At 37.2% G+C, this 14119-nt stretch overlaps 1 protein-coding gene across 5 annotated transcripts in view; it reads left to right on the top strand.

Moving 5' to 3' along the window:
* Positions 1-14119, top strand: part of TENM2 (teneurin transmembrane protein 2) — a 1449326-nt gene that overhangs the window by 1134936 nt on the left and 300271 nt on the right. For 3 of the 5 annotated variants that reach the window (XM_074604292.1, XM_074604291.1, XM_074604294.1), the window contains one exon: positions 4133-4216. The exons of the other annotated variants lie outside the window; for them this stretch is intronic. In XM_074604292.1, the coding sequence (XP_074460393.1) occupies positions 4133-4216 (84 nt within the window). The remainder of the gene's footprint in view (positions 1-4132; positions 4217-14119) is intronic. 5 annotated transcript variants of the gene reach the window in all.

Here is a 14119-nt window from a genome sequence, read left to right as displayed (position 1 = left end):
GGCCGTGAGGGGTGGTACCACCCTCACCGTGTTCGTACATTCCTCTGTCAGCGTTATTGTTCGTGTTTTCCTCTTCCCTTTCCTGGTCTGTGGAAAACTGGCTCAACCCACCAGTTCTGCCTTTTTCTCCCAATTCTCCCCCAGAGGTGTAAGGGGCAGGAGAGAGTGGCCGAGCAGTTCTTTGGTGCCAGCCTCACTGAACCATGGCAAAAATGCAAAAAGTTTTCATGCTGTAAAAAACCACACGTAAACAATGTGCTATCATTTTAAATAATTGCATTGTATACTATATGATTGGTAGTAAAGCTTTTAGTGATGCCTATCGGGAGATGTTAAAAAGTGGAATTCCAGAATACCCGACTGGACTAATAAGGCTGAGAATTCATAGTGCGTAGTTGGAAGCGTCCAGTCAGACAGGAGCGCGAAGGGGAAAATCCCGAAGGAAGGAAACAAGTGGGGATGGGGGGGAGAGAGAAAGAAGAGACGGGAGTGATACTGGTTCTGGGATAGGCAACGGTTATGGATTGTTGTTAGGCCAGCTCAAAAGATAAATAACTTAAGAGCAACACAATACTTGGTGACCAGCCTCTTTGCTGTGAGAAAGCCGTGTCCCATGGGGCTCTGTGGCGGGCCCCCGAGGAGCGGCCTCTGGCTGCGTGGAGCTCGGAGCTGCCTCCTGGTTGCCTGGCACAGCCATAGAGAGGGAGTGGAAATGGGGAGAGTAATTACGGCCCTTCCCTGTCAGCCTTTGTGTTGGGCAGCAAGGAGACGTCGTGTGGGCCGCCTCAGAGCGCCAGGCCTCGGGGGAGAGCGTTGGGGTGTGAGGGAGATTAGAGAGATGAAAGCGAGTAACAAAATGGCGGACACAGAGTAGGAGTTTCTGAAGAGGCTGCTGTGAGGAAAGGAGAAGAAATTGAGCTTGATGAATACTGTGCAGGAGAGAAGCAGCTACTGTGAACATCGTATACATCACAGGAGACCACTTCAGGAGTTGCAGTATTCATTTTCTCACTTTTCAAAAGGTGTTGCTGGTATTTATACTGTTATTTAAAGTTAGCTGTATCAGCATTAATTTTTAACTTAAACTAGGATTCAAGACAGCAAACTGAAAACTGTTCCTCATTCGTCTTTGAAAGTAATGTAGAGAAAGCAGATTTCTTTCTCTCTGTCCTTTACCGTAGGAGCAAATGGGCCTGTGGACATTGGGGGATCGTGTTTTGGACGAATGTATGAAAGGACAGCATAGTAAATTCACACAGTTTTTCCTTTATCCAGGTGCAAAGCGTGGTGTCTGGTATGGACTAAAATTAACTTAATGATTTAAAGATTTACTTACAAAAGATTTTTTTTTCCTAATTTTTGGCAAGGCCAAAGATTGTAGGTCATAGTTTGTTCTTTCCTGTCTGATAATTGCAAAATCCATTAGCATCCCTTTGAGATGTTTTTTATAAAAGACTGTACTAAATTTGAATAAAAGCCTAATAAGTAGATTAGTTAGAACAATAGTCCTCATGAGGATGTTTGATTCTGAGTGTAGCTGCTAGAGATAACCCTAAATGCAATTAGGCTTAACTCCCTGTGAGTGTCAAAGGAAGGTAATACCCATGGAGACTTTCCTTCAGATGACACTATTTTTAAAGCATCTCAACATTTAAATTATTCTTTCCTTTGGGTATTGGTAACAAACTTTTCTCTCTCTCTCTTTTTTTTTTTTTTTTTTTTTACTGTTGGAGAAATAGAGCTTGGAAACTTACGTTTTAGCCATTAGTTTCAGATATTTTGTGTCAAAAAGAGGGATGGCTCAGCTTCCTTGGGGGAACAGTTTTTTGTCCTCATCTGTACTCTTTGTAATCGTAAGGATCAAATATCCCAAGGTGGCCACAGACAGGTAAAAGGAGAAAATAGCAGATTCAGTAACACAGACAGGCTTAAAGGGTAATGTGATAAAATGTCAATAGGTAAACTGTTGGATTAATTCTGTTTTTTCTTCTTGAAAGAGAAATGAAAGCAAAACTTCTATTAAAACAGAAACAGAGGCAGTAAGATTTAAAACATTTGCGTATTATAGGATGTGATATAACAGAAACTGTAAAATTGCAAACTACTAAAATTGTTTAATTTAAATACCACAGAAGAATTGCACTGAATTTGGTCCCATTTTCACATATAAAAGGAGAAGAAAAAGGAAAAAAAAAAAAGCTTAGTAAAACAATTCCATTACCTCCTTTCTGATATATTCCTGCATATGCCTGGGCTTACTTATACTTAAGTTCTCCTATTTTTAAAATATGGAAAATATGAAAATAATCTCATTAACTTTTAATTTTATATTTTAGGAAAAATTGCTGGTCACACCAAAATGAAAAAAATTGCAGGGTTTTTTAAACTATTATTTACCAATTTTTTTATATTGATAGTCATTGTGTTCTGCACTTCACATATCTTTGCTTTACTTGCATATTGTTCTTAGAATTATCTTTCACTGGAGCATTCCTGAAAACCTCTTGTTTTCCTGCCTTGCTTTTAAATCAAAAATCTGTGTCATCAAAAATAAAGCTGAACTAACTTACACATGAGCCAAAATACCTGAAAATGACTTACAGTCATACCACGTCAAACTTGAATTTAATGTGTGGCAAGGAGATGTTTAGCCAATTTAGTGAACTATGCCTGGTTTTTATTGTCTGTAAAAGTATAGCTTGTCCCTTAAAATTACTTTTTACCCCCGAAGCCAGCAACGTAGAGCTCCGGAGCTGTCACATTATTCTTTCACATTATTTCTGTTATAGGCACGTTAGGTCCAAAATATTTCTTCTTCTAACAAATAGCTAATTTTTTCTCTTACATCTTTAGCATACAAAATGGTTTATTTTCTTTTGTTTTGGTCAGCTGTTTTTATATCTTTAAGTATCAATGTGTTGTCCTTTTTTCCTTGCATATAGTAAATTACTGTGGTATACAGAACATATATTCTTTGTTGATTCTGGTGAGTCTTGGACACAAGATTAAATTATTGTCTTATAAAAATTATTAAGGGTTTGAACCTGAGATGTACCAAGTCAAATAATTTCCCAGTGAAGCCTTAAAGGCAGTAAAGAACAAAAATTGAAGTGACTATACGTTAATTATTAGGCTTCTTGTCTTAACTGGTTTATGCAAGGAAATTCTTTTAAACAAGTAAAAAGAGGTTTTATGTTTCCTGTTTACTACATCTGAAAACTCTCCTGTTGTTATTACGAAATTCAATAACAATTTTCAATTGATTTTGCACTTCTCAAATGTAAGAGGACTCCCTAATTACTTCATGCTTAAAAAAATCCAGGTATATTTGAATTAGTTGTACAACCAAAAGAAACCTGATTCCTTTTTAATGAAAGAGAAAGACTATTCAAAACTAAAGGATTTTTTTTTTGTATATATTAAAATCTGTCTTCCTAAAGCTGGAGAGTTTTTACGAGGCAAAAAAGAGGAAAAAATTGCCAACCCTGCCACAGCACAGTTTCAGTGGTTCATGTGTAGCTGAGAGGCAGCAGAGTGAGGCTGGTTATGTTGATAGTCAATGTAAAAGTCGTCATGCTGCTACAATAAACATGCAAGGAGTGATTTATTACAGCTGAAAGTAGCCATTTTCTAAATGTATCTTAAGTGTCTGTTTTTAGATAATAAAAATTATCTTTTAGAAGGATGTAATGATACATACTTGGCTATAGGAGTAATAGATAATACACTGAAAGTAAGTTAGTATGATCTTAAATACAGACTGTACAGCATGTATGGAAGCTCTCATGGACTTCAGGTTAAATTCTAACACGCGTGTTATAGCCAGATTTTTATGCACTCTGCCCTTTTTGTGGTTAATGATACTGATGGTGGGTATACGTACCTCCTGCAAAGCAAGATTTCACCACTACTACTGCTACTCAATATGCCTTATTATATGTCATTGATAACAAGGTAAAAGAATTGTCAATCTCTAGATGATAATGAGTAATGTATTTTTTCTATTACTCAAGAATGCTTTGGGTGGGAGGAGGTGAAATATTCTTTGGCTGTATTGCATCACAGGTGAATGGAATGGAAGAAAAGGAGGAAAAGAGCCATCTCTAAAATGTATTTGTTTTATTTCATTTAGATTTTCACACACACCTTTCTGAGAAATTGAAAGACAGACAGACAAGCTGGCAGCAGCTGGCTGAGACAAAGAACTCTCTAATACGTAAGGTTTTTATCTTGCTTAAACTGTATGCCTTGTAAACTTAGAACCTAGTTTAGAATTTGTGAGTTTTGCAATGATTAATCTAGTTCTGTTCATGTTCTGCTTGTTATGTATTGTGGGGGGGGGTTGTGTGGTGTTTTTATTTTTTTCCTGGGTATTTATATTCTGTTGAGTAAACCCGATCTCTCTTTACTGCCTTTTTTTTTTTTAAGTGTTGAATATTACCTTCCTGATCTGATTGAACCAAGTATAAGTATGGGTGGGGGTTTTGTTGGGAGTCTTCAGTGGGTGGTGAAGTAAGCTGTGTTTTCCCTAAGCTGACGTTGCTTCACAGGACAGGGCTCGTTACATGGAGAGAAAGAGAGCTAAGACAAGTAAGAGATGCCAGATCTGGGTACACGCAAACATAACTTAAAAACAATATAGTACCTGTATCTAGCAGTAGTTTCACAAAGGCAATTACGTATGTTTTATCGCGCTGGTAAAAGCTTGCATATGATACGTATTTCTTCAGCAATTCTTAAATTTGACTTTCTAATGAAAGATTTAGTGATAGCTCTGTCCATCTTTAGTCTTGATTTGAATTTTTCTGATCTAAGAGTTTCAGATTCAGTCTGACACATGTGGTGTGTGACTGAAGTTTTGGATCTAAGGGGCTGTGCAAAATCAGGGAATCACCTCCTTGATAGACAATTTTTTTTTTTTTTTTTTTAAAGTACCACTACTGGCCCCCCCACCCCTTTTGTCTCACTGCGAGCAAAACTCCTTTGGGAAGAGGAGGATGTTTGGAAAAAAGTTAGCAGTGTACTTTTTAACAAAAGAAAAAAATAACAAGCTGTAGTAATATAAATCCAAAGACATCTTAAGGGATTTTAATACAATCAAGAATAATGATTCAGTGACATCTTCCTCTTGATATTTCTTGAATTCAAAAAAATGGTTTTCATTCATTGGATCTGTACACTTGTACTAACTAGAGTATCAGTATGTGCCCAGTAATTTAGCAGGGGCCATTTTTCATAAAGTCTTTTGTCCTCAACACTGGAATTTTTACCTTGTATTTGACTGCCTAATGAGATGAAAGATATATTTTGATATTTTTTTCTTTTCTTCCATTGTGACCATGACCTAGTACATACGTGAAAGATACCTTCCCATTTGGGCTTTTCATTTAAGCACTTAAGTAAACGCTTTGCAAAATTAGGGCCCTAACCAGGAATAATATTCTGCTTGCTGAATATTTAAATGAGATATATAACCAGGTTTTCTCATCACCCCAAATTTGATTTTCTGATATACTTCTTTCCATAATTGTTTGATTGTTGGTAAAAACTAGTGAATGGCATTATGCTTTGAATCTCAAACAGTGTCTGAGGAAATACTGGGACAGCTTCTTATATGAAATTCTGGAAAGTACTGGGCATCTGTGACCATTTTGTAGTTAATGCAGCCCAAGAATTCTCAGTGTGTTTTCAAACCGGAGATACGGACTGGTTTTTGTATTTCCATGCCTCTTTAAAAGAGTGGGAGCCAGAGCATTTCGTAGACCCATTAAATTTCTATTATGCTGGTATATAATACTAAAAATTGCCCAAGGTGGCATGTGTATGGTTGGTAAAAAAGGTGAAATTAATAAGGAATGGAAATGATCCTGTATATGTCTCTGCATTTCTGAACCAGTGATGATTATTGGTGTTGCAGAAGGGATTTTGGCACAGGTAAAATGAATGGGTTATGCTATTTAGGCCATACTAAATCTCAAAGAATAATACTTCAGTGCATTTTCTAGGATCACAGAAATGTTCTGCCCTACAAATTGCATCCATCTGAACAATGTAATTTCTCATTTGAAGCGTTGAGGCCTTTCATCCAATACTGTTTCTCTTTGGTTTAGTTCTTTCCCCGACAACCTGATACCCTTCCCCATTCAAAAAAATTTGATTTATATATTGCCTTTAATTTTTTGGTATTGTGTTTGTTCAGGGCTCTGGAAATTAAGAGGACCATGAGAATAAAGACCATTAATAACTATATGGCAACTCAAAAATATTTGACGGTAGTATTAGTTCTCACCTCTGGCTTGACATTGAACTGAGACAAGCAATAGATTAGTACTTATGACTTTTATGATTCTGATTACTTGGACATACTAAATCTGATATCACTAGTAAAATGGTTTGTTGCATGGTCTAAATGTGGTAAGAAAGGTGCTGTGTGCTTACAGACTCAGATGTGCTGTCTGGCACTGATGTCAGCCAAATCTGTCGTGTTATAATTCAAGGGAATTATTAACCAAGCTTTATCTCTGTTCCTTTTAAAAAGTGCCATAGGATTTTTTTACATCTATCTGGATGCTGCCAAAACCAGACAGATGGCACTAACCTTGGTTTAAAGCCTCAGCTGGATGAGAATACATCCAAATAGCATTGCGAAGCTTTCAGTGTGCATGTTGTGTCAACAGAAGAGGACTCTTTGTATCACCCTAAGTAGAGCCCTCAGACTTCATTCTGAAGGTACCCAGCTAACGAGCGTGCTCATTTAGTGGGTGGATTGCTTTGCTGTGTTCTAATAAAATGTTAGGTTTCTTGATCTATTCGGCCTCTGCTTTGCTGAAGGAGGAAGATGCTGCTGGTGCAGACCAAGAGGTAATGGGAAAAAGGGAGGTTAAGCGCTGAACATGGATATTATAATGGTCAGTGCTTCAGAAATACGGGCATAAGGACTGTTCTTGGATCCATGTTCCGACTCTGGAAGGAAAAAGGATAAAAGTGTCCTACAGGAAAATAATTTCCTCTATCTCCTCTACCCGGTATTTGGATAGACCTAAATCTCACCTTTTCTGACTTCTCCTTTTTTGGGAGAAGAATTCTTGATTTAAAAAAAAAACAAAAAAAACCCAAAACCTAAAATATCTGAAATCTATCTCATACTAAGCATTCAGAATTAAAAACAAAACCAGCCAAACAAAGGAACAAAACCACCCTGAGTTTCTTTTTATAGCTGTAAAATAATACAACAGAAGCTCAGAGATATATCAAAATCATTAAGTGAGGCTTTTAAAGCATTCAGATAGTGTAACGTACAAATCTGAACATTGCAGTGGAGTCCATAGTCTATGAATTAATGTATAATCCTGTCAATACCAAAAGGAGATTTGAATGGATATAGCTAATAAGCTATGTATTTGATATGTTGTTGCAGCAAGCATACAACTATCTCAACGATCTGTGGTAATCTGTGGTGTGCAAATAAGTTCTTAAAGTAATTTTTGAATGTTATCAATTGAACTGTAATTTAATGAAGACAGAATCACAGAATGGTTTGGGGGGGGAGGGAAGGGACCTTAAAGCCCGGCCAGTGCCACCCCCTGCCCTGGGCAGGGACACCTCCCACCAGCCCAGGTTGCTCCAAGCCCTGTCCAACCTGGCCTTGAACCCCTCCAGGGATGGGGCAGCCACAGCTTCTCTGGGCAACCTGGGCCGGGGGCTCACCACCCTCAGGGTAAAGAATTTCTTCCTGATGTCTAATGTAAATCTCCCCTCTTTCAGTTTAAAACTGTTATGCCTTTCCAAGGGAAGCAAATGGATTGGATTTTATCCTATACTTACGTCATTTAGATACAAAATGCAACTGGTTGTATGGGGATTTGATTTAGGAGGATGATCTCTTTATGGCATGACATTTAAAATCATCAGTGAGAATGGTAGACTGATGTCCAGTAGTCTTCAGATATAAATAAGTTGAAAGTTGTATTTAAATACTGTGTATGGTTACTGTGGCTAGCGTTTATAATAATTCTGTTTAAATCAAATTAGGGAGGAATTCAGCTCACTTTGCCGTTTTCGATGTGGATTTGCCTTACTGAGGATTATATGGGTTTGCTTTTCAGGGAGGTTTTTTTGTGTTTCCATTTTAATGGAAATTATTTCAAAAATACATGAGCAAAACCTGATTTTGTCATGGGATTTTAGCCATGATTTCTTTAAGTCCAGGTTGTACAATTGCTCTTCATGCAACATACTGTTTTGTTAAGAAACAATCAACCAGAGAATGTAAACCGCAAAGCCAAAACTGGGTGATAAAATAATGAGAATGTTGGAAATTCTGAGGGGGAAGTAAAACGCTCTTGCATACTGGTTCCTAGAAGAAAACAAGCTGACAGTTCTACCAGGTGCCTCTCTTAGGAGCAGACTTAACACTTGTTACAGAATTTGTCTTGAAAACACCGGTATTTGAACTATAGAATTTGCAAATTTGCTTGAGAATCAAAACAGATTGCCTGTTGAAAGACTGAGCTGCTAGCAAAATACTCGATCATGTCAGATTTATACAAACCGATCTCCTGTGTATTGCACCATGTCCTAGAAAACTGGAAGCCATGAAAATAAGAACTTATATTTTAAGGAGTTCTGTGACAGATTATAAAAAATAGCTTTTCCACTTTTTACATTAAGCTTCTACCTTAAAGAAACTGATGAAATAGGTGGTAATTTTTAACACAAGCAGTGACAAAATAAACACCATCTGCTTGTGTTGACTTATTCCATAGTATTCTCACGCTGGGTGATTTTATTTCACTTTTTTTCAGAAATAGTTAATGACACATCTGCTGTGTGGTAGAGGTGCATTTTGGGTGATTAAATGTGGACGTAAGTTTAGGGAAAATAATAATTAAACTTTTTCAGGAAATTGAAGGAAATTCTAAACTACTAAGAGGAATTTACAAAATATATACCTCTGTTGATGTCTTTTATTATTATTATTATTTTAATGCAATTTATTATTGCATCAAAAATGTTAAACATATATTTATTTTTTCAAATTACACGGTTATCATGGAAAACTTCTCATCTAGCTTTTTTGCCAAAGCAAAAATCTTAGTCCTCTAAGCAAGCCTGTTTTCTCTCACGTCCGTGACTCTGGAGCTGTGAAGACAGAGCAGGTTCAGGTGCCGTGTGGAATTAGTGTCATATTTGTTTACATGGGAGAAAGTATTTAAAGGAGCATAATGTACAGTGCCCTCATTGCAACTGCAGAACAAAATCATGAAGTTTATTTCAAGTTTATTTCAAGTTCCAGTTGAATACTGGACAAGAAATTCTATGTACGTGCAGAGTTGTTTACTTTTATAGAGTATGTTTTTATCCTGGAAAGCTCTGTGAAGCTATCTTTCCTCCCAAGAAAGGCTGTTAGGACAAGATGTAGTTGTCTGGTGTCCCTGGGTTATTCAGAGAAAGATATAATTCATGGTGGTTTGTGTTGTGGCACGTTGTCTTCCTTTTTGGTAGAGCTCAGTAGTCCTGTTGTGGTTTGAATATTCCTCTCCTGCGTTCCTGAAGAGCAGTCTCTTCCCAAATTACCCCAGCATGTCCTGCCTTTTCCTTCTGGGTCAGCGATGAGGAGTCTTTGTTGTGGGAATTCCGATTTAGCACTTGACTGCAGAGGCATTAATGTAACGATCCACTATACAAAGTCCAAGTAATTACGCTGTTAAATCTGTGTTTAGCGTGCCAGATCATATGTCCCTATGCTGTTACCAGTATAAGTAGATTTTAATAAATCAAAAAACCTAAATATCTGGATCTCCATATGGATGGGTGGATATTTAATTTTAATTAAAGCCATGGATTGGAAACCTTAGGGAAAATAACAAAACTTTCGCTACTTTATTCTCTAGTAGGTGAAAAAACAGGACGGACTGCATAGTGACATCAATTCAGACTCCGTCTAAAACTTAAAAAATCTTAAGTAAAAAGAAATTCAGTGTCATCCCTTCCTTCTACCAAGTTCTGTTTAATGGTATGAAATCCTTGTCCCCCTATTATGGTTTCACAAAAAGTTTTGTCAAGTTATGCAAGTAAACTTGTATACAATATAAACAGAAAATTACTTCTGGGAAAAACCATAATATAAACAATTTTAAGAGGAATTCTGTTTCATACTAATTAAAAATTGGAATGAGAATTGATGCAAGTTGCACTAAATGTGTACCGCGTTTATTGGATAGTGAGCATTTGAAGTCGTCCCGTGTTCCTTAGCACTGATAAACAGATTTACGTAAGTTAAATACATATATTACAAACCTTTTGACTTGACCTGATCTGTGTAAACATTGCATCGACGAATTATCAAACCTCTTTGAAAGACAGCCTTATGTATGTGTATTATCATTTATGTTAATCTGAAACATTTCTCAAGCTGCTGTGCACGAAGTTAGGGTGAAGAATCCCTTACTTATTCATATCCATATGCATGCTGTGAAACTTGAAAAAGGAGGGAGACAAGAACTGATTTTAAAAAAAAACAAATTATATACGTTTTTTCTATACTAGTGCCATACTGCCTTAGTTAAGGTTTACTTATATTCACTGCTAGGGTAAAAGTGGAGAGAGCCTGACTAGTGCTTTCTTTGTGAATATCTGTAGCTTGGTCTTCTAAACATTTTCTTTTGTTTAGATTGTGAATTGGAAATATGATGTGCTTTAATCCAACCTGGATCTGCATCTGGGATAAATTTTTATAGTATCTAATGCTGGAATAGTAAGTAAACCAAAATTGATTACACTGTATTTTTTAATATGGAGAAGCAATGAGGAAATAATGACAGAAAATATTTTAAACTATGATATTTGCAAACTTTTCCCTGTATTAAAGATTTGTACATTGAAGATGCGTAACTACATTCAGAAGTTGTCAGTGGAAGGCCAAGCATTTTGATAGAAATGTAGACAGTGGATGGGATTACTGTATCCTAAGCGTTAAATGTGCTTGGCATAATAAGAAGAGGTGAATATCTGAGACTTAAACAGCACAATTCTTGATATCCGCTTCCTTACTGGGATACGCGAGTTCAGTATTTTCAACAATGGTTACAGTATTTCTCTTGCCAGTAAGACTTATGGACGTATCTGGTAATATGTTTTCATGCTTCTTCAAAATTTATTTCCTTACACAAGATTGTTAGGAGTCATTATTTGATCCCGATATCATTTTTTAGGTTTTGCGTGATGGTTCAGTAGAGTGAGTGTGCTTCAGAGACAAGTTTATCTGTAGCGTATATGGTCAGAATCTGGCCATGCTTGATTGTACTTGGGTACAGTGCCTCAAATCCCACGTGGCTTCAACTACCTGGCCCTGATTAATGAAAATATTGAACGTGGTGTTAATGCCAGGAGGCCTCCGAAAGGACTTGCTAAAACTTAATGACATAATCTTTTCTTTTTTTAAATAAAGAGTGATCTTTATTTGATTAAATAGCATGTGGAATTGGGAAATCTGAGTGTATTTTGGAACACTAAATGATCTGCAACTAGGAAAAAAAAAAAACGAGGTGGCTTCTTCCTCTTTAGATACCGGAAATCTTCATCTGTTACCCATCTAGCCTGCAAAATCTTCAGCCGCCTTTGAGCTCTGTAATATATTCATTTTTAGGGCAAAACTATCCTGCTGCCCTCCCTCCTATTTGCACTCGAAGGATGCTTGGCAATTCTCAGGATTAATTTTAGATGTTGCCTCTGATTTTTGATTCTGAAATTTGACTTTGTGTATTGTGTGATAGTATCATAATTTGGGGGAGTGTATATTGGTGCTTCTTTTCAATAGTAAAACCACCTTGTGCAGCCTCCCTGACAGTACAGACTAAACAGCCACGTGTTCTAAGTTACCAAGTGCCTGGTTTAGTTACCAGAACTGACACATTCAGAGTAATAAAAAGCATCTCTTCTTTCAGCCACAGTCAGGCCACAATCTCTTTTTAGAAAGCCTTGTCAAAAGTAATGGAAGGGCACTTGCAGTCAAGCTTCTCACTGTTGTCTTCTCTTGGCGCTGGGGTTTGGATCTTTCATTTCATAGCTGTAACGCAGAACGAGCTTCGTTGTTTCTGAACGTTACATCTAATCAAAAGTTACTTTTGTAAAAAATTGCAAGCTCCGTATCTTAAAGGCAATATTCAATACACCTGCATTTTTATAGCTTAAGTCTAGGGCTTGTATCACCATTCCCTTGAATACAGGAAGAAATTAAGACTAAACCGGGAAATGAAGACCAGAACTACCATGACTGTGCAGTACTGCTACACTTAACAAAGGCTAAAGGATTCAAATTCTGCAAACAGAGGCAGAATTTAAATAAGGAAGGTGTGTTTCAGCTAGATTTAGGTGAATCTAAGGAAGATAGATAGGATTGACATGTATTGTATTGATTTTTTCTTTTTCTAAGTTGCTTCTGTGATACGCATCATTGACATTCCCTTTTAGGTGGTTCAGAGTAGGTCAAGTCTGCAGCGTCAGGAAGCGATGTCATTTCAGGCATGTGTGCTTCTCAGAGTGGTCAGTACTACTAGTTAAGTAATAAAGTAATAGTAATATTAAAAGTACTGCAAATATTAATTATTACAAAAAATTTAAATGGTATTTGCTTTCCTTTACTGTGCTTTTTCAGATATGTCCTTTTAAATCTCTGGTATTTGTAGAAATCAAAGTGTCTCGAAGTTAAATATGAAGTAATGGGAAAGGACAGAAATATCCCTAAGTGTGAGTACACAGATACACTAAATAGATGTGGAGGAGATTCATATAGACAAAATTTGAAATCAGTAAAATCTAAGCAGTTGAGTTGCTTTATATAAATTAAGAAATGTTATTTAAAAACAGCTGCTGCTGTTTATCTTCACAGATTTTAAATTAAATCATTCCTGAGCTGGAGCATTTGGTTTGTAGCTGCTTTGATTGGGGATATTTTAACTTTGCATTTTAGTTATGAAGTTCAGTAGTTCACTGGGATTTTACAATGGATTAGCTCTCCTGGAGTGAGAAGTTGAGATTGGAAGAAGTATTTGGATTGATAAAGAGCTAGAATATTTCTGTGATCAGTTTGTTGGAGGAGGTTATTGGGGTCCAGACGTTGCTATAGTCTCAGACCTTCCTGATGTGATCATTCCTCCAGGATTTAGCTTTCCTGTAACAATATAAAAGGACTGAATTTGAGGTATTGAGGCTTCCAAGTAAATTTTAAAGTGTTTTCTTAGAAAATTTAGAGACTTTATGTTAACAGGATGGAGGCGGCATAATCATAGAATGGTTCTACCTCTGTTTCCCTTGTCAAATTAATTTAGAAAAATATATTTTAAAATTTGTATGCTAAACATGGGTACTTAGTCAAATTCCTTAGTCTGCTTTTAATTAATTTGAATGCAGTTCTAAATTTGGTTCCTTGACCAGGTCATACTTCTGAGCGTTATTTTACATGATGATCAAATCAACAATTAGAAATAATACCCTTCTTTTACCTTTGTTATTCTCACTATAGAAATGTCTACTTCAATATTCATACTTCTTTCTAACGTTGACCTGAGGGTTAGAATTCCAGGAAATCTCATCTGGAATTCCTGTTAAATACAAGTTTTTCTAGAAAAATTGGATGGTATTCAGGGGTCAGTACTGGGACCAGTGCTGTTTAACATCTTTGTCAGTGACATGGACAGTGAGATCGAGTGCACCCTCAGCAAGTTTGCTGACAACACCAAGCTGTGTGGCATGTTCAACACGCTGGAGGGCAGGGATGCCATCCAGAGGGACCTGGACAGGCTTGAGAGGTGGGCCTGTACGAACCTCATGAAGTTCAACCAGGCCAAGTGCACGGTCCTGCACCTGGGTCATGGCAATCCCAGGCACAAATACAGGTTGGGCGGAGAATGGCTTGAGAGCAGCCCTGAGGAGAAGGGCTTGGGGGTGCTGGTGGACGAGAGGCAAAACATGAGCCATCAGTGTGCACTAGCAGCCCAGAAAGCCAATGGTATCCTGGGCTGCATCAGAAGCATGGACAGCAGGTTGAGGGAGGTGATTCTCCCCCTCTACTCCACTCTCGTGAGATCCCACCTGCAGTGCTGCCTCCGGCTCTGGAGTC

The sequence above is a fragment of the Larus michahellis genome, chromosome 11, assembly GCF_964199755.1.
Source record: "Larus michahellis chromosome 11, bLarMic1.1, whole genome shotgun sequence".
NCBI lineage: Eukaryota > Metazoa > Chordata > Aves > Charadriiformes > Laridae > Larus > Larus michahellis.
Note: the sequence above shows the minus strand (reverse complement) of the source record. Positions and strands in the feature narration are given on the sequence as shown.